Source organism: Ranitomeya variabilis, chromosome 1, assembly GCF_051348905.1.
Source record: "Ranitomeya variabilis isolate aRanVar5 chromosome 1, aRanVar5.hap1, whole genome shotgun sequence".
NCBI lineage: Eukaryota > Metazoa > Chordata > Amphibia > Anura > Dendrobatidae > Ranitomeya > Ranitomeya variabilis.
In genome coordinates, this window is record NC_135232.1 from 104,640,327 (window position 1) to 104,660,285 (window position 19,959).

A 19,959-nucleotide genomic window follows, 5' to 3' on the forward strand; every position below is an offset into this window, starting at 1 on the left:
CTACTAATAGATTTCCTTTAAGTCCTATATGAGCCACTGAATATTGTGGCCTGTATTTAAAAGTCTTTTCGTACACTGACATGTTTCTTGTTGAACTTTAATATCTTCTTTGGATACATATAAAAAAAAGAATATAGCAGATATAAAATATAATATAATTTGGTCCTTGATTAGCAAACTCAGGCATCACAATTGGAAAGTACACGGGCTTTTTGACAACATTCTCTGCTATATAGAAGCAGTATGTACATTTTGTTCTTTATCTATACAGTGGGGAATAAAGGTATTTAGTCAGCCACCAATTGTGCAAGTTCTCCCACTTAAAAAGATGAGAGAGGCCTGTAATTTACATCTTAGGTAGACCACAGCTATGAGAGTCAAAATGAGAAAAGAAATCCAGAAAATCACCTTATCTGATTTGGCAAGATTTATTTTGCAAATTATGGTGGAAAATAAGTATTTGGTCACCTAAAAACATGCAAGATTTCTGGCTCTCACAGACCTGTAACTTCTTCTTTAAGAGGCTCCTCTATCCTCCACTCATTACCTGTAGTAATGGCACCTGTTTGAACTTGTTATCAGTATAAAAGACACCTGTCCACAACCACAAACAGTCACACTCCAAACTCCACTATGGTGGAGACCAAAGAGCTGTCGAAGGACACCAGAAACAAAATTGTAGCTCTGCACCAGGCTGGGAAGACTGAACCTGCAATAGGCAAGCAGTTTGGTGTGATGAAATAAACTGTGGGAGCAATGATAAGAAAATGGAAGACATGCAAGGCCACTGATAATCTCCCTCGATCTGGGGCTCCACACAAGATCTCACCCCATGGGGTCAAAATGATCACAAGAATGGTGAGCAAAAATCCCAGAACCACACAGGGGGACCTAATGAATGACCTGCATAGAGCTGGGATCACCATAACAAAGGCTACCATCACTAACACACCAAGCTGCCAGGGACTCAGATCCTGCAGTGCCAGATGTGTCCACCTGCTTAAGCCAGTACATGTCTGGTCCCGTCTGACGTTTGCTAGCAAGCATTTGGATTATCCAGAAAAGTATCGGGAGAATGTCATATGGTCTGATGAAACCAAAGTAGAACTCTTTGGTAGAAACTAAATTCGTCGTGTTTAGAGGAGACAGAATGCTGGTTTGCATCAAAAGAACACCATACCTACTGTGAAGCATGGGGGTGGCAACATCATGCTTTGGGGCTGTTTCTTTGCAAAGAGACCAGGACGATTGATCCCTGTGCATGAAAGAATGAATGGGGTCATGTATCGTGAGATTTTGAGTGCAAACCTCCTTCCATCAGCAAGGGCATTGAAGATGAAACGTGGATGGGTCTTTCAGAATGGTAATGATCCTAAGCACACTACCAGGTTAATGAAGGAGTGGCTTTGTAAGAAGCATATGAAGGTCCTGGAGCGACCTAGCCAGTCTCCAGATCTCAACCCCATATAAAATCTTTGGCGGGAGTTGAAAGTCTGTGTTTCCCAGCGACAGGCCCAAAATATCACTGCTCTAGAGAAGATCTGCATGGAGGAATGGGCCAACATACCATCAACAGTGTGTGCCAACCTTGTGAAGACTTACAAAAAAATTTTGACCTGTCATTGCCAAAAAAGGATATATAAAAAAATATTGAGATAAACTTTTGTTAATTACCAAATACTTATTTTCCTCCATAATTTGCAAAATAAATCTTGCCAAATTAGACAAGGTGATTTTCTGGATTTGTTTTCTCATTTTAACTCTCATAGTTGTGGTCTATCTATGATGTCAATTACAGGCCTCTTTTATCTTTTTAAGTGGGAGAACTTGCACAATTGGTCGCTGACTAAATACTTTTTTTCCCACTGTATGTACTGTATACAGTTGTACTCAATAGTTTATATACCCGGCAGAATTTTTGCTTCCTTGGCCTTTTCTCAGAGAATATGAATGAAAACACCAAAACTTTTTCTCCATTCGTGGCTAGTGGTTGGGTGAAGCCATTTATTATTAAATTACAGTGTTTTCTCTTTTTAAATCATAATGACAACCCAAAACATCCAAATGACCCTGATCAAAAGTTCACAAACCCTGCTGATTTTGGCCTGATAAGATACACAGAATCTGACGCAAATGGGTTTGAATGGCTACTAAAGGTAACATCCTCACCCCTGACCTGTGACAAATGCCAGGAAAATTGTTCAAGATGCAAAGAAATACCCACAAATAACATCAGCTGAAATACTGGACTCACTGGTGACTAGCGATGTGGCTGTTTCAAGATGCACAATAAGGAGGAACCTGAAGAAAAATGGGCTGCATGGTATGGTCGAGTCGCCAGAAGAAAGCCATTACTGCGCAAATGCCACAAAGTATCTCACCTACAAAACGCAAAACAGCACAGAGAAAAGCCTCAAAACTTTTGGAACAAGGTAATTTGGAGTGATGAGACCAAAGTTGAACTTTTTGTCCACACCCATAAACGTTACATTTGTAGAGAGGTCAACAAGGGCTATGATGAAAGGAACACCATTCCTACTGTAAAGCACGGAGGTGGATTGTTGATGTTTTGGGGATGTGTGAGCTACAAAGGCACAGGAAATTTGGTCAAAGTTGAAGGAAAGATGAATGCAGCACGTTATCAGCAAATTCTGGAGGCAAATTTTCAATCATCAGCCCGAAAGCTGCGGATTGGGCATACGTGGATGTTCCAACATGACAACGTTCCAAAACACAAGGCCAAGTCGACCAGTCATTGGCTACAGCAGAACAAAGTGAAGGTTCTGGAGTGGCCACTCTGGGGTGATCTCAAGCACGCAGTTCATGCTAGACAGCCCAGGAATTTAAAGGAACTGGAGGGTTTTGCCAAGAAGAGTGGGCAGCTTTACCATCTGAGAAAATAAGGAACCTCATACACAACTACCACAAAAGACTTCAAGCTGTCATTGATGTTAGAGGGGGCAATACACAGTATTAAGAAATGGGGTATGTGAACTTTTGATCAGGGTCCTTTGGCTTTCTTCCGGCGACTCGACCATGCAGCCTCTTTTTCTTCAAGTGCCTCCTTATTGTGCATCTTGAAACAGCCACACTGCTAGATTTTAAAGAGTCCAGTATTTCAGCTGATGTTATTTGTGAGTTTTTCTTTGCATCCCGAACAATTTTCCTGGCATTTGTCACAGGTGAGGATGATACCTTTAGTAGCCATTCAAACCCATTTGTGTCAACTTCAGTGCATGTTATCAGGCCAAAATCTCCAGGATATGTGAACTTTTGATCAGGGTCATTTGGATGTTTTGGGTTGTCATTATGATTTAAAAAGAGAAAAAACAGTGGTGTGACAATAAATGGCTTCACCCAACCACTAACCATGAGTGGAGAAAAAGTTTTGGTGTTACCATTCATATTCTCTGAAAAAAGGCCAAGAAAGCAAAAATTCTGTCGGAGTATGTAAACTTTTGAGCACAACTGTATCTAGCAGGGATGGTGTGAACAGATATTTTGGGTTCAGTTCAGTGGCCACATTAGTAATCTGTGGCTGTCACACAGAAGCTTTGCGAACCAAAATTACCTAACGTCATCCCGGTTGCCATTTTGATTAGTCAGATAATCAGAAGAAGAGCCGTGGATGGCGTAAGGTAGTAGGCGGTTCTCCGGGCTCTCATCCAAAGGTCACATAATACTGACCTGGTCAAAGGAAAAAGTCCAGTGAATTGATTCGCACTCTCTATTTAGTACCTAAGAAGGTGCGTGACTAAGGCATTCTTCAGTGAGTATATCGTATGTCAAGAAGTGTAATAATACGTACTTGTATAGGATCCTGTGTAAGTTTCATAGGTCCAAGCCACAGTTCTGATGAGGCTACCTGCTAACAAAAAAGAAAACCATTTATTCTAGTGTGTAATGACATGAAGTACATGGACTCTATGAAAGTGCACCTAAGTCGGGGCCTTTTTTGCTTAAATAAGTGCATATGCCTATCATCCTGCAACCTTCCCCTTTAATGATCTTCCTTACCTGACCTATCTATCGCAATCAATGACATCATGCTTTCCCCCATACCGGAAGTCCGCTGCCTCGGAGTAACCTTCGACTCTGCCCTGTCCTTCAAACCGCACATCCAAGCTCTTTCCACCTCCTGTCGCCTCCAGCTCAAAAATATCTCCAGAATCCATCCTTTCCTCAACCTTCAATCTACTAAAATGCTTGTGCATGCCCTCATCATCTCCCGCCTTGACTACTGCAACATCCTTTTCTGCGGCCTCCCTGCTAACACCCTTGCACCTCTCCAGTCCATCCTTAACTCTGCTGCCCGACTAATCCATCTCTCTCCTCGCTACTTCTTCGCTTCCCCCCTCTGCAAATCTCTTCACTGGCTCCCATTCCCTCAGCGTATCCAGTTCAAATTACTAAGGCTATGTTCACACGATGCGGTTTTTGCTGCGGATCCGCAGCGGATTTGCAGCTGCGGATCCGCAGCAGTTTTCCATGCAGGGTACAGTACAATGTTACCCTATGGAAAACAAAATCCGCTGTGCCGACGATCCTTTTTTTCGCAGGCAAATCCGCGCGGATTTGCCTGCAGAAAAAAAGAAGTACCATGTCAATTCTTTCTGCAGATTCCGCTGCGGGTTTCCAACAGCACCAATAGGAAACTGCAGTTGGAAACCCGCAGTGGAATCCGCAGTAGAAAAAGGACACAAATCCGCGGTGAAAAGCACCGCGGGTTATCACTGCGGATTTTCCCAAAAAAGGACCTGAAAAATCCGCAGTGAAAAAAGGATCGTGTGAACAAGCCCTAATACTGACCTACAAAGCCATCCATAACCTGTCTCCTCCATATATCTCTGAACTAATCTCCCGATATCTTCCCTCACGTAATCTCCGGTCCTCCCAAGACCTCCTTCTCTCCTCCACACTTATTCGCTCCTCATCCAATCGCCTCCAAGACTTCTCCCGAATATCCCCCATCCTCTGGAACTCTCTGCCCCAACACGTCTGACTATCAACCACATTCAGATCCTTCAGACGGAACCTGAAAACTCATCTCTTCAGGAAAGCCTACAGCCTGCACTGACCCCGCTGCCTCCTCACCACTACCGGAGCCACCGCCTCACCAACACCGGAGCTCCTGCAACCCTCAACCTACTGTCTCCTTCCCCATCCTGCAGAATGTAAGCCCGCAAGGGCAGGGTCCTCGCCCCTCTGTATCAGTCTATCATTGTTAGTTTGCTTACTGTAAGTGATATCTGTAACTTGTATGTAACCCCTTCTCATGTACAGCACCATGGAATCAATGGTGCTATATAATAAATAATAATAATAATAATAATAATAATAATAATAATAATAATAATATGAACATATAAAACTTTCAAATTAACTGTATTAGGGGAAAGTGGCATCTTACTTACCTGCAAGTCAGCATGGCACAGGACTTTTCCAGTAGGCATACTAAGGTTCAGATATATCATTTGCACCTTTTTTTGTCTTTGCACCTTTTTTTCTGCAGTACAAATGGCTCTACTAGTGACTGTTATTGCTGTGTCTTATTCATTTTTTACATTTTTAAAATGACCTTTACTTGGTTTCACCTTTCTTTGCCAAGTGGGTGTGCAGAAAAAGAGTAAAGGTACCTTCACACTAAACGACTTTGCAACGAGAACGACAACGATCCGTGACGTTGCAGCATCCTGGATAGCGATATCGTTGTGTTTGACACGCAGCAGTGATCTGGATCCCGCTGTGATATCTCTGGTCGTTGCTGAAAGTCCAGAACTTTATTTGGTCTTCAGATCAGTGTGGATCGTCGTGTTGGACAGCAAAAGCAACGATGCCAGCGATGTTTTACAATGGTAACCAGGGTAAACATCGGGTTACTAAGCGCAGGGCCACGCTTAGTAACCCGATATTTACCCTGGTTACCATTGTAAAAGTAAAAAAAAAACCACTACATACTCACCCTCTGATGTCTGTCACGTCCCCCGGCGTCCGCGCTGCTGCTCAGAGCTTCCTGCACTAAATGTGTCACTGCCGGCCGTAAAGCAAAGCACAGCGGTGACGTCACCGCTGTGCTTAGGGCCGGCGCTTACACAGTGCAGGGAAGCTGAAGGCGAGGGACGCGACAGACATGGCAATGTAAGTATGTAGTGTTTTTTTTTTTTTACATTTGCACTGGTAACCAGGGTAAACATCGGGTTACTAAGCGCGGCCCTGCGCTTAGTATCCCGATGTTTACCCTGGTTACCCGGGGACTTCGGCATCGTTGGTCGCTGGAGAGCTGTCTGTGTGACAGCTCTCCAGCGACCACACTGCGACGCTGCAGCGATCGGCATTGTTGTCGATATCGCTGCAGCGTCGCTTAATGTGACGGTACCTTAAGACAAAAAAATAAGGTCTTTGATTTTGTGCAAAATTCATCCACTCATGTATGGCATTTTGAAGAATTTGGCACAAAATATGACCAAAAAATGAAGAAGCAAGCATAATTGTTCAGAAACTTCCGGACTCATCAAAAAACATCCAAAGTAAAACAGTATATACTAGTTAGGAAGGCAGGGAGAGAAATGGAAAATTAGTACTACACTATCTCCCTCGGTGTCTGTGTGATACGCTGAGAGAGGGAACTTCAAAGATGTACTTGATAGGTAATATAATTTGTGGGGACAGTGATGATGTCTGTAAAGCGCTGAGGAATATGTTGGTGCTATATAAGTAAGCATAATACATAAGTAATTGATCACGTTACCGTCTCCCTGATGGCCTATGCAAGGGGGTTGAGGGGGACCTTAGCCACCTTTTAAAAGTTAGGCTGTTATTATTATATTTGTCATATTGGGCCAATGACTTTGGATTGTTCTTTTGCACTGTATTGGGAGAAAGCTGGCATCAAACCATTTGAAAAGACACAAACTTTTTGCACAATGTGAAGTTGCACAAAAATGTTGCAATTTTGGTGTTTTCATGCCAATTTTATAGCAGCTGCGGCAAAATGAGCGGCACTGAGGAAGACCCAGGGCAGGACAGGGGCATGAATATGTAAGCTTGTCAAATTTGTAGTATATTTTACACACAAAACTTGCCTGGATCTTGAAGGGTATGTGATTTTTTGTTACCAAAAATACTATTTAGTTTTGTAATTGCATAAATGATAGCAAGATTAAAAAAGTATGTCCCCTCCAAAACATATATAAAATACATAAAGAAATATACAGCAAACATGGAGGCATATTGTTCACCTAATCCCAAAGTTCTCTAGAGTAAATTACAGATTTTCCATCAGTGTGTCAGTCATATGTGAAACCTTATGGTCTGAAGTCAAACAAATTTTTATTCTACATCCCTATCTATTTAGTGTTATAATCTAAGTTATTTTCTAATATACAGTACTTGTGCTAAAAAAATTCCCTAACTACACTACTTTATCTAACTGTTATTCTATTTTTTTCCTATTTCCTGTGTGATGGTGCTTTGTTTGAGTATCCCAGTGCGATCCCCCTGCTACCTCCCTGAAACGAAGCAGCATCAGTGACACGCATTTCGGGGGCTGTCCTCATCCCTGCTTTGTCCTTTCCTGCACAGCGATAGCATACCCTCTGTTGTGGGCTCAGATCAGTAATAATCAGCTGGAAACAGAGCAGTGTCAGAATACTCAGTGTGCAGGAGACCAGTGATGACACTAGTGGGGGCGGCTCTAGTCTCCTGCACAGCGGGTATTCTAACACCACTCTGCTGCCGGCTAATTATTACTGATCTGAACCGACAACAGAGCAGATGTTGTCACTGTGCAGATTGGATAGTGCACAGTTTGCAGGGAGGTGGGACACAAGCACAGCCCCTGAAGCAAGCATCACTGATGATGCTTCATTTTAGGGATGGGGACAGGGGCCATGACAGTGACTGCAGCCTCTGCTCTGTTCTCTAATGACACTTCGCTTAAGTATCCCAGTATGCACTGGGATAGTCAAACGAAGTGTCATCACACAGGAAATAGGGAAAAAAATAGGATAATATTGAGTGTAGTTAGTGAACAGTATGGATTTTTTAATACAGGTATATTAGATAATAACTTAAATTATGACACTTAATAGATAGGGATTTAGAATTAAATTTTTAAGTTCCCCCTTCAAGTACCCACCACTGATTTCTCTAAAACAACCAATCATGTGTTTTCTTTTAGAGCTAGCCTGTACACAGATGGTGGAAAGATTTCCAATCTTGAGATGGCTAAATAACGGATGTATTCCGGCACTGTGCACTCAATCTCTTGAACACTAGAGTGGTTTAAAAGTTCAACTGGATTGAAGTAGGTCCTCTGAGGGTTTGTGACATTGAAAAACTGAAATTGCAGGTGGGTTTACTGCCCTCATTAGGAGGTTTCCCATAGTCTTGATGGGAGAAGCGATGAAACAAGTGCTTTGACTAACACAAACTTTACCTACCCACAATCCTTTGGCCTATAAGGGTAGGGAGTAGCTTGGGGCTGTCGTTTAATTGAAGTGATCCTTCATATGCTAAAACGATATGGGACAGCAAAATGAAATGAACTTCATAAAAAAAACATCTTTGGTTCTTGGATAGCAGAGTCTACTCAACCAGTATTCTGTTCAAGGGTTTGGAATACCACAGGATCGGCAAGCACAATGGAAAAGGAAACACAATAATAAAACTGTACGTGGTCACACAACCCTTGAGTAACAGTTCAACAGTTCAACTTTTTCATGCACTGCATCGAAAGACGCTTGCGCTTTGTTTCAGGACCATAAAAACTCATTTTAAGTGTTTGCATTAATTAACCTATAAAAGAATAAAATGTATTCAGACTGGGTTAATGTTATGGTGGGAACGGTCTTGTATTCATTGGGTAGACGAAAACTCTTATAGGAGATCATCATGAATAAGTAGATATGGTTTACAGTCCTGACTATTACATAATTACAGTCCATGAGTGCTGATGACAGGGATCGTAGCCGGAGAGATTGTCTTACATGTTAGGCTCAAGTAACAAATATGTCATTACTAATAATGGAGTCAGGTCAGTCAAGATTTTGTTATGGTGTCCATAGAGCTGTGCATGTTGTGCTATTCAAATTCATCACTGGTCACTGGGATGAGGAAAAATACAAATAACGAAGACTGATAATGATAAAGCCATCTCACTAGAAGTGGAAGCACAGAGACCAGAGTGGGAAGCTGGGCAGAGGTGGCACAGTAATCGTGGGGAACATATTGGCCCAAATTCAGCAATGTCAGTCACATGCACCAGCCAGGAGTGCGTCATTCATCCCGCCCATCAGTGCCCCTGTCTGCTGATCACTCCTGTGCCTGTCACCCTGCGACCATGGTTGGCGTTCATAGGAGCTTGTGATTTCTGCTATAGATAGCAGAGATAAAGCATTACTAAGTATAGCACAGGCAATCGGATTATCACAGCTTCAAGTCTCCTAGGTGGACTATTAAAGTAAAAAAGTTTAAAAATATAAAAAAAAACACAAAAGTTCAAATTACCCTCCTTTTACCCCATTGAAAATAAAACAATAAAAAAGATACATACATTTGATTTTGCTTCATTCAGAAATGTCCGATCTATCAAAATATAAAATATATTAATCCGATCGGTAAACGAAGTAACGAGAAAAAAAATCAAAAAGCCAGAATTACGTTTTTTGGGCCTCGGCAACATTGCAATAAAATATAATGAGAGGCAATCACAACATTGTATCTACCCCAAAATTATATCAGTAAAAAAGGCAGCCCAGGCACAAAAATGAGCCTCCATCCAGCCCCAGATCCCGAAAAATGAAAACGTTATGGGTTTCGGAATGTAAGGATCCTTAAGAAAAAAAATCACAAATATATGTGTATACTGAGTTTTTTGAGTATTTGTTTTAATCAGAAATGCTCCAAATCCTCCTCAAAATCACAAAACTCCAGAAAAAAAAAAATTCTATTCCCAACTGAAGTTGAATGTCTACACTATGGTATGCGGGGGCCAATGCTTTATGACTATGATCCCTCCTCCTATGTTAATAAATGCATGCATGCATACAAGATTAAGCAATCTGTTTATGGTAATGGCCCCCATAGACATTACAGAAAAGTTATCTGAACAAACCAATTTCAGTGGGACTGGACAACTACTTTGTGAGTATGGTGGCCTTCCAACTCTTCTCCCTGTTTCTCCCTGTGGTTGATCTTGGGGAAAATAATCAGACATGTTGTGTTCCATACTAAATACTTGTGTTTTCCTTGGTAGTGTCTGGCAATTGCATTCACTCCATTCAGATCACATGGGATCAGGAGTGTGGAATAGGAGTTTGGTCAACAGATATTGAAAGTGTATAGACATCCTAAAGGGAATCAGTCAGGTCCTTTCTGCCCCCTGATGACCTTGTAGATGCTTATCCATGCATTCCAATAATATACAGTATCTATTGCGCTTTGAAACTGCAGAAGAACCCAACTAGTCAGAAGAGGTGTTTACAGCTACTGAACTCAGATTAGTGTCGGTGTGTAATCCCACCGCTGAGATGTGAATGAATGTGTTAGGAGTTGAGTTCCCACCACTGCACAGGGGGAATCTCAAGCCATGTCTGCTGCGGTCTCCCATTCTGCATCAGCCGCAGTGGAGCCTGCTCAGCGGAGACATTGGTCCCAGCATCTCACTGAATCTGGTACTGTGCAAAGGGTTACTGCTGCCTCTCCAGGCTCCGCTATTGTACCCTGCACTGGTCTGCGGCGAGCAGGCTTTTCTGGGACTAAGTCCTGCTTAGCACACACTGAGCATGCCCAGGGTAAGATCTCTCAATGCAGATCAAGGGTCACATGCTCAGGTACTGCAGCAACTTCCATTGGTCCTCCAGGAAGGTCATGCACCTGATCAAGTTCTGTGGAAGTCTTCCATTAGTCCTTCTTGGAAGGTCCTGAAGTTGCTGCAGCTATATAAAGTTCTCATGACCATGGCCATGCGCTAGTGTCAATTTATGTATGAGCTCAGCGCCAGTGTGGTCGTGTGTGTGTGTGTGTGTGTGTGTATTCAGGGACCCGGCTGAAATAAGCCCCTAGAATGCTGGCACCTCCGGCGAGGAGTTTCATGTGAGTGGATTCAGGGCTGGCGTATAGCCATCAGAATTCCGGCACCACCGGAGAGGAGCTGCGTGTTTGCATTTGACTGCATGACCACCATCTGCTCAACTAAGTAGCTGTGTTCCCCTGTGAAGCTAACAGGGTACAACATTCTCTTTACTAACAGACTCTGTGAAGTAACAGAGATCGTTTATACTACTATATTGTACCGCCATATCTAGCAGCAGGTTCTTTCCTGCACAGTGGATCCCGGGTTGCGAATGCACCAACTACTACAAATAAATATATATTCGGTGCGTTCCGCCAACCCTAACAGACTGTTTCCATACCTGCTGGCATCTTCACAGTTTGTGCTTCTCCCACCAGAGCAGAGCTTCGCAAGGAAAAGAGAGGTGCTGGTAGAAATGCAAACTGTGAAGACCTGTGTAGTGCAGGGACTGTCAATCACGTCAATCAGGGGTGACAGCAGCTACTGATCCCAGACAAGTGTCATGGAGTAAATGCCTCATCAGACAAGTACTGGTTCATTATAGCGGGGTGTTATATGTAAAAAAAATTTTCTTCAATATATGCATGTCCAAAACACAAGAAACGTAGAAACATATTGTTGGAGTGCATGAATAAACATCTAAAGGTTCATGGGGGCGGAAGGGGGCAGTATAAGAGCATCAGGGGACCTAACAGGTTCCCTTTAAAACCTTGCAATGTGTACAAATAAACACAAGCTAGTGATATGTCTATTTTGGTCTGATAAGAATAACCTAAAGATTTCCATACCAATGATAAAAGCTGCACAGCCCAGTAGGTGGGTGATCACACAAGACAAATTTCCTCTGCTTTGTGCAAAACATAACAGTAATGCGTTTTGGATACTATTCCATGAAAGGTGACGTAGGACCCTCATTATCTAATGGATGACAAGTCCTAAGCTATCTACAATATATTTCATTGCTTTCTCTTGTATCCGAATACTGACCGTGGTAGTAGTGATAGCAGCTGACTGCAATCATTATAATGGTTTGGATCTATATCTCTGTTTTGTGCCATGTAAGGCTGGTTTCACACTTGCGTTTTTGTCCGCTACGTTTTAGCGCTAAAAAACGCATGCGTTTTTTTTCTATACTTAACATTAAAAACGCATGCGTTTTTTCGCGGCAAAAAATGTATTGCTGTCTATGTAAACGCATGCGTTTTTAAGCACATGCGTTTGCATGCGTTTTTAAACGCATGCGTTTCTATAGAAAAACACAAGAAAACACAAGAAAAAACAAGAAAACCCTAACCCTTGGGTTACTAGGGATCCTAACCCTAACCCTAAGGTTAGGATCCCTAGTAACCCTAGGGATCCTAACCCTTAGGGTTAAGGTTAGGATCCCTAGGGTTACGGTTAGGGTTACGATCCCTAGTAACCCTAGGGATCCTAACCCTAACCCTAGGGATCCTAACCCTAACCCTTAGGGTTAGGGTTAGGATCCTAACCCTTAGGGTTAGGATCCCTACAGTTAGGGTTAGGATCCCTAGGGTTAGGGTTAGGATCCCTAGGGTTAGGGTTAGGGTTAGGATCCCTAGGGTTAGGGTTAGGATCCCTAGAGTTAGGGTTAGGGTTAGGATCCCTAGGGTTAGGGTTAGGATCCCTAGGGTTACTAGGGATCCTAACCCTAACCCTAGCTATTTCTGTTTATAGTGGGTTTTCTAGTTGATTTTGATGATTGGCAGCTGTCACACACTTCTCAGCATGCGTTTCAAAAACGCAAACGCAGGAAAAAACGCATGTAAACGCGGCAAAACTAGTCATTTTTTTACTGCATGCAAAAACACATGCGTCTAAAAAACGCAGCGTTTGCACGCGTTTACATGCGTTTTTTCACCACATGCGTTTTTTTAAAAAACGCTGCAGATCAAAACGCAAGTGTGAAACCAGCCTAAGTGAGAATTTTGACTAAATTTCAACATAACAGGTTCCATTTGTGCCAGATGCTTGCTTTCTGTAATTTGCAAGCATCATGTTTTAGAGAAAAAATTATCTTCAGAGGATGAATTTGTGGGAAAACCTGGTAATTTTTTTTTTATTATTATTTATTTAATTATTTAATTAAATCTCAGAAAATTATGGGCTTAACAGTCTAGTGGGTGGTTTTTCTCAGTGATTGGCAGCCATCTCTATATGTACATTCATTCATCAAAGGTTGATTTTACACTGACTAAGATTGGACTCCTACTGTACATTACTATTTATATTGAATCTTTTCCCACAAATTTATTGCCTTTAAAAAGTATTCATACCCTAAAGGTTTCCATATTTTTTCACATTGCACCCACAAACTTAAATACATTTTGTTGGGATATGTGATATATCAACACAATTGATTGATTGAAAATTCTGACATGCATTCGTATTCAGCCCCCGTGTAATCTGATACAACTAAATAAAATCACAGAATTAATAAATTGAGTCCACCTGTGCTTCAATTTATTCTCAGTATAACTACAGCCGTTCTGTGAAGGCCTCAGAGGTTTGCTTGGGAACATTAGGGATCAAACAGCATCATGAAAACCAAAGAATACACACACCCGACAGGTCAGGGATAAAGCTGTGGAAAAGATTCCACTCCCCCGAGAAACAATAGCCCAAGCTCTGAACGTTTCACTGAGCACTCCTCAATCCATCATTCAAAAATGGAATGACTATGGCACAACTACAAACCTACAAAGCCATGGCCGTCCACCTAAAATGACATCCCAAACAAGGAGAGCACTAGTTAAAGAAGCAGCCAAGAGGCCCATGGTTAATTTGGAGGTACTGTAGATTTCCACAGCTCATTTGGGAGAATCTGTCTATAGGACAACTATTAGTCATATGCTCCACAAATCTGGTCTTTTAGGGAAGAATGGCAAGATCAAAGACATTTTTGAAAGCAAGGCATAATAATACCCATTTGCAGCTTGCAAAATGCCATATGGGGGAAACAGCTAGTATGTGGAAGAAGGCGATATGGTCTGATGAGAATAAGTAGAACTATTTGGGCTAAATGCAAGATGCTATATGTGGCGTAAAACTAACACTGAAAATCATCCTGAAAATATCATCCCCACCGTTAAATATGGTGGTGGGAGCATTATGCTGTGGGGAAGCTTTTCTTCAGTTGGGACAGACAAGCTGGTCAGAGTTGATGGGAAGATTCCTGGAACTAAATACATAGAAATCCTGGAGGAAAACCTGTTAGAGGCTGCAAAAGACTTGAGACTGGGGCGTAGTTTCACTTTCCTGACAGACAACATTTTGACAGAGGTTAGATCACAAATTCCTGTGTTTGAATGGCCCACTCAGAGTGCAGACCTAAATCCCATTGGGAATATGTGGCATGACTTGAAAATTGCTGTTTACAGATGCCTCCATCTCAATCCAAGCTGGAGCGAGTGTACAAAGAAGAATGGTCAAAAATGTCAGTCTCTAGATGTGCAAAGCTGGTAGAGAGTGACATAGCCCAAAAGACTTGCAGCTGTAAATGCAGCAAAAGGTGATCCTACAAAGTACTGATTGATGGGGATGAATACAAATGCATATCACAATTTTCTTGTTTCTATTTTTAAAATATTTAGTAAACCATGTATCACTTCCTTTACACTTCACAAATACTTGCTACTTAGTGTTGGTATCACATAAAATCTCTATAAAATACACTTATGTCTGTCGGTGTAATGTGAAAAAAATGTGTAAATATCAGGGGCATGAACACTTTTTCATTGCAAAGTATATATGTATATATTTATGCAGTCATGGCAGGAAGCGTTGGCACTCTTTAAATTCTTCCAGAAAATGAAGTATTTCTCCCAGAAAATTATTGCAATTACACATGCTTTATTATACACACGTTTATTTCCTTTGTATTGTATTGGAGCAACACAAAAAACACATGAAAAAAAAGCAAATTGGACATAATTTGACAAAACACCCCAAAAAGGGGACAGCAAAATTCACCCCCCACTGTCATGATTCTCAATGGCGAGAGAACATAGCCCAGCATATATAAGAACTAGCTCTTGGAAGATGGAATCTAAACTGACCATGAACTAAACCTGCCGCACAATTAACAGTGGCCGGGTAGCGTGCCTACGTTTTATCCCTAGACGCCCAGCGCCAGCCGGAGGACTAACTAATCCTAGCAGAGGAAAATACAGTCCTGGCTCACCTCTAGAGAAATTTCCCCAAAAGGCAGACAGAGTCCCCCACATATATTGGCGGTGATTTTAGATGAAATGACAAACGTAGTATGATAATAGGTATAGCAAAATCGAGGTCCGCTTACTAGATAGCAGGAAGACAGAAAGGGCACTTTCATGGTCAGCTGAAAACCCTATCAAAACACCATCCAGAAATTACTTTAAGACTCTAGTATTAACTCATAACACCAGAGTGGCAATTTCAGATCACAAGAGCTTTCCAGACACAGTAACGAAACAGCAGCTGTGAACTGGAACAAAATGCAAAAACAAACAAGGACGAAAGTCCAACTTAGCTGGGAGTTGTCTAGTAGCAGGAACATGCAAAGAAAGGCTTCTGATTACATTGTTGACCGGCATGAAACTGACAGAGGAGCAAGGTTATATAGAGACTCCCACATCCTGATGGGAACAGGTGAACAGAGAGGATGATGCACACAAGTTCAATTCCACCAGTGGCCACCGGGGGAGCCCAGAATCCAATTTCACAACAGTACCCCCCCCTCAAGGAGGGGGCACCGAACCCTCACCAGAACCACCAGGGCGATCAGGATGAGCCCTATGAAAGGCACGGACAAGATCGGAGGCATGAACATCAGAGGCAGTCACCCAAGAATTATCCTCCTGACCGTATCCCTTCCATTTGACCAGATACTGGAGTTTCCGTCTGGAAACACGGGAGTCTAAGATCTTTTCCACAACGTACTCCAACTCACCCTCAACCAACACCGGAGCAGGAGGCTCAACGGAAGGCACAACCGGTACCTCATACCTGCGCAATAATGACCGATGAAAAACATTATGAATAGAAAAAGATGCAGGGAGGTCCAAACGGAAGGACACAGGGTTAAGAATCTCCAATATCTTGTACGGGCCGATGAACCGAGGCTTAAACTTAGGAGAAGAAACCCTCATAGGGACAAAACGAGAAGACAACCACACCAAGTCCCCAACACAAAGCCGAGGACCAACACGACGACGGCGGTTGGCAAAAAGCTGAGTCTTCTCCTGGGACAACTTCAAATTGTCCACTACCTGCCCCCAAATCTGATGCAACCTCTCCACCACAGCATCCACTCCAGGACAATCCGAAGATTCCACCTGACCGGAGGAAAATCGAGGATGAAACCCCGAATTACAGAAAAACGGGGACACCAAGGTGGCAGAGCTGGCCCGATTATTGAGGGCGAACTCCGCCAATGGCAAAAAAGCAACCCAATCATCCTGATCCGCAGACACAAAACACCTCAAATATGTCTCCAAGGTCTGATTAGTCCGCTCGGTCTGGCCATTAGTCTGAGGATGGAAAGCAGACGAAAAAGACAAATCTATGCCCATCCTAGCACAGAATGCCCGCCAAAATCTAGACACGAATTGGGTCCCTCTGTCAGAAACGATATTCTCCGGAATACCATGCAAACGAACAACATTTTGAAAAAACAGAGGAACCAACTCGGAAGAAGAAGGCAACTTAGGCAAGGGAACCAAATGGACCATCTTAAAGAAACGGTCACACACCACCCAGATGACAGACATCTTCTGAGAAACAGGCAGATCCGAAATAAAATCCATCGAGATGTGCGTCCAAGGCCTCTTCGGAATAGGCAAGGGCAACAACAATCCACTAGCCCGAGAACAACAAGGCTTGGCCCGAGCACAAACGTCACAAGACTGCACAAAGCCTCGCACATCTCGTGACAGGGAAGGCCACCAGAAGGACCTTGCCACCAAATCCCTGGTACCAAAGATTCCAGGATGACCTGCCAACGCAGAAGAATGAACCTCAGAGATGACTCTACTGGTCCAATCATCAGGAACAAACAGTCTACCAGGTGGGCAACGATCCGGTCTATCCGCCTGAAACTCCTGCAAGGCCCGCCGCAGGTCTGGAGAAACGGCAGACAATATCACTCCATCCTTAAGGATACCTGTGGGCTCAGAATTACCAGGGGAGTCAGGCTCAAAACTCCTAGAAAGGGCATCCGCCTTAACATTCTTAGAACCCGGTAGGTATGACACCACAAAATTAAACCGAGAGAAAAACAACGACCAGCGCGCCTGTCTAGGATTCAGGCGCCTGGCAGACTCAAGGTAAATTAAATTTTTGTGGTCAGTCAATACCACCACCTGATGTCTGGCCCCCTCAAGCCAGTGACGCCACTCCTCAAAAGCCCACTTCATGGCCAAAAGCTCCCGATTCCCAATATCATAATTCCGCTCGGCGGGCGAAAATTTACGGGAAAAAAAAGCACAAGGTCTCATCACGGGGCAGTCGGAACTTCTCTGCGACAACACCGCCCCAGCTCCGATTTCAGAAGCGTCGACCTCAACCTGAAAAGGAAGAGCAACATCAGGCTGACGCAACACAGGGGCGGAAGAAAAGCGGCGCTTAAGCTCCCGAAAGGCCTCCACAGCATCAGGGGACCAATCAGCAACATCAGCACCCTTCTTAGTCAAATCACTCAATGGTTTAACAACATCAGAAAAACCAGCAATAAATCGACGATAAAAGTTAGCAAAGCCCAAAAATTTCTGAAGACTCTTAAGAGAAGAGGGTTGCGTCCAATCACAAATAGCCTGAACCTTGACAGGATCCATCTCGATGGAAGAGGGGGAAAAAATGTATCCCAAGAAGGAAATCTTTTGAACCCCAAAAACGCACTTAGAACCCTTCACACACAAGGAATTAGACCGCAAAACCTGAAAAACCCTCCTGACCTGCTGGACATGAGAGTCCCAGTCATCCGAAAAAATCAGAATATCATCCAGATACACAATCATAAATTTATCCAAATAATCGCGGAAAATGTCATGCATAAAGGACTGGAAGACTGAAGGGGCATTTGAAAGACCAAAAGGCATCACCAAATACTCAAAGTGGCCCTCGGGCGTATTAAATGCGGTTTTCCACTCATCCCCCTGCTTGATTCGCACCAAATTATACGCCCCACGGAGATCAATCTTAGAGAACCACTTGGCCCCCTTTATACGAGCAAACAAATCAGTCAGCAGTGGTAACGGATATTGATATTTAACCGTGATTTTATTCAAAAGCCGATAATCAATACACGGCCTCAAAGAGCCATCTTTCTTAGACACAAAGAAAAAACCGGCTCCTAAGGGAGATGACGAAGGACGAATATGTCCCTTTTCCAAGGACTCCTTTATATATTCTCGCATAGCAGCGTGTTCAGGCACAGACAGATTAAATAAACGACCCTTAGGGTATTTACTACCCGGAATCAAATCTATGGCACAATCGCACTCCCGGTGCGGAGGTAGTGAACCAAGCTTGGGTTCTTCAAAAACGTCACGATAGTCAGACAAGAATTCAGGAATCTCAGAGGGAATAGATGATGAAATGGAAACCAAAGGTACGTCCCCATGAGTCCCTTTACATCCCCAGCTTAACACAGACATAGCTTTCCAGTCGAGGACTGGGTTATGAGATTGCAGCCATGGCAATCCTAGCACCAAAACATCATGTAGATTATACAGCACCAGAAAGCGAATAATCTCCTGGTGATCCGGATTAATACGCATAGTTACTTGTGTCCAGTATTGTGGTTTATTACTAGCCAATGGGGTGGAGTCAATCCCCTTCAGAGGTATAGGAGCTTCCAAAGGCTCCAAATCATACCCACAGCGTTTGGCAAAGGACCAATCCATAAGACTCAAAGCGGCGCCAGAGTCGACATAGGCGTCCGCGGTAATAGATGATAAAGAACAAATCAGGGTCACAGACAGAATAAACTTAGACTGTAAAGTGCTAATTGAAACAGACTTGTCAAGCTTCTTAGTACGCTTAGAGCATGCTGATATAACATGAGTTGAATCACCACAATAGAAGCACAACCCATTTTTTCGTCTAAAATTCTGCCGCTCGCTTCTGGACAGAATTCTATCACATTGCATATTTTCTGGCGTCTTCTCAGTAGACACCGCCAAATGGTGCACAGGTTTGCGCTCCCGCAGACGCCTATCGATCTGAATAGCCATTGTCATGGACTCATTCAGACCCGCAGGCACAGGGAACCCCACCATAACATCCTTAATGGCATCAGAGAGACCTTCTCTGAAAATCGCCGCCAGGGCGCACTCATTCCACTGAGTAAGCACAGACCATTTACGGAATTTTTGGCAGTATATTTCAGCTTCATCTTGCCCCTGAGATAGGGACATCAAAGCTTTTTCCGCCTGAAGCTCTAAATGAGGTTCCTCATAAAGCAACCCCAAGGCCAGAAAAAACGCATCCACATTGAGCAACGCAGGATCCCCTGGTGTCAATGCAAAAGCCCAATCTTGAGGGTCGCCCCGGAGCAAGGAAATTACAATCCTGACCTGCTGTGCAGGATCTCCGGCAGAGCGAGACTTCAGGGACAAAAACAATTTGCAATTATTTTTAAAATTTTGAAAGCAAGATCTATTCCCTGAAAAAAATTCAGGCAAAGGAATTCTAGGTTCAGACATAGGTGCATGAACAACAAAATCTTGCAAATTTTGTACCTTCGTGGCGAGATTATTCAAACCTGTAGCTACACTCTGAAGATCCATTTCAAACAGGTGAACACAGAGCCATTCAAGGATTAGAAGGAGAGAAAGAGAGGAAGGCTGCAGTATAGGCAGACTAGCAAGTGATTCAAATTATGAGCA

General features: G+C 43.0%; 1 protein-coding gene across 3 annotated transcripts in view; it reads right to left on the reverse strand.

The window, feature by feature from the left end:
* Nucleotides 1–19,959, reverse strand: part of PDE8B (phosphodiesterase 8B) — a 339,284-nt gene that overhangs the window by 100,232 nt on the left and 219,093 nt on the right. For 2 of the 3 annotated variants that reach the window (XM_077287159.1, XM_077287140.1), the window contains exon 2: nucleotides 3,809–3,868. In XM_077287159.1, coding sequence (XP_077143274.1) covers nucleotides 3,809–3,868 — 60 coding nt within the window. The remainder of the gene's footprint in view (nucleotides 1–3,808; nucleotides 3,869–19,959) is intronic. The other variant, XM_077287149.1, reaches the window with a different exon arrangement.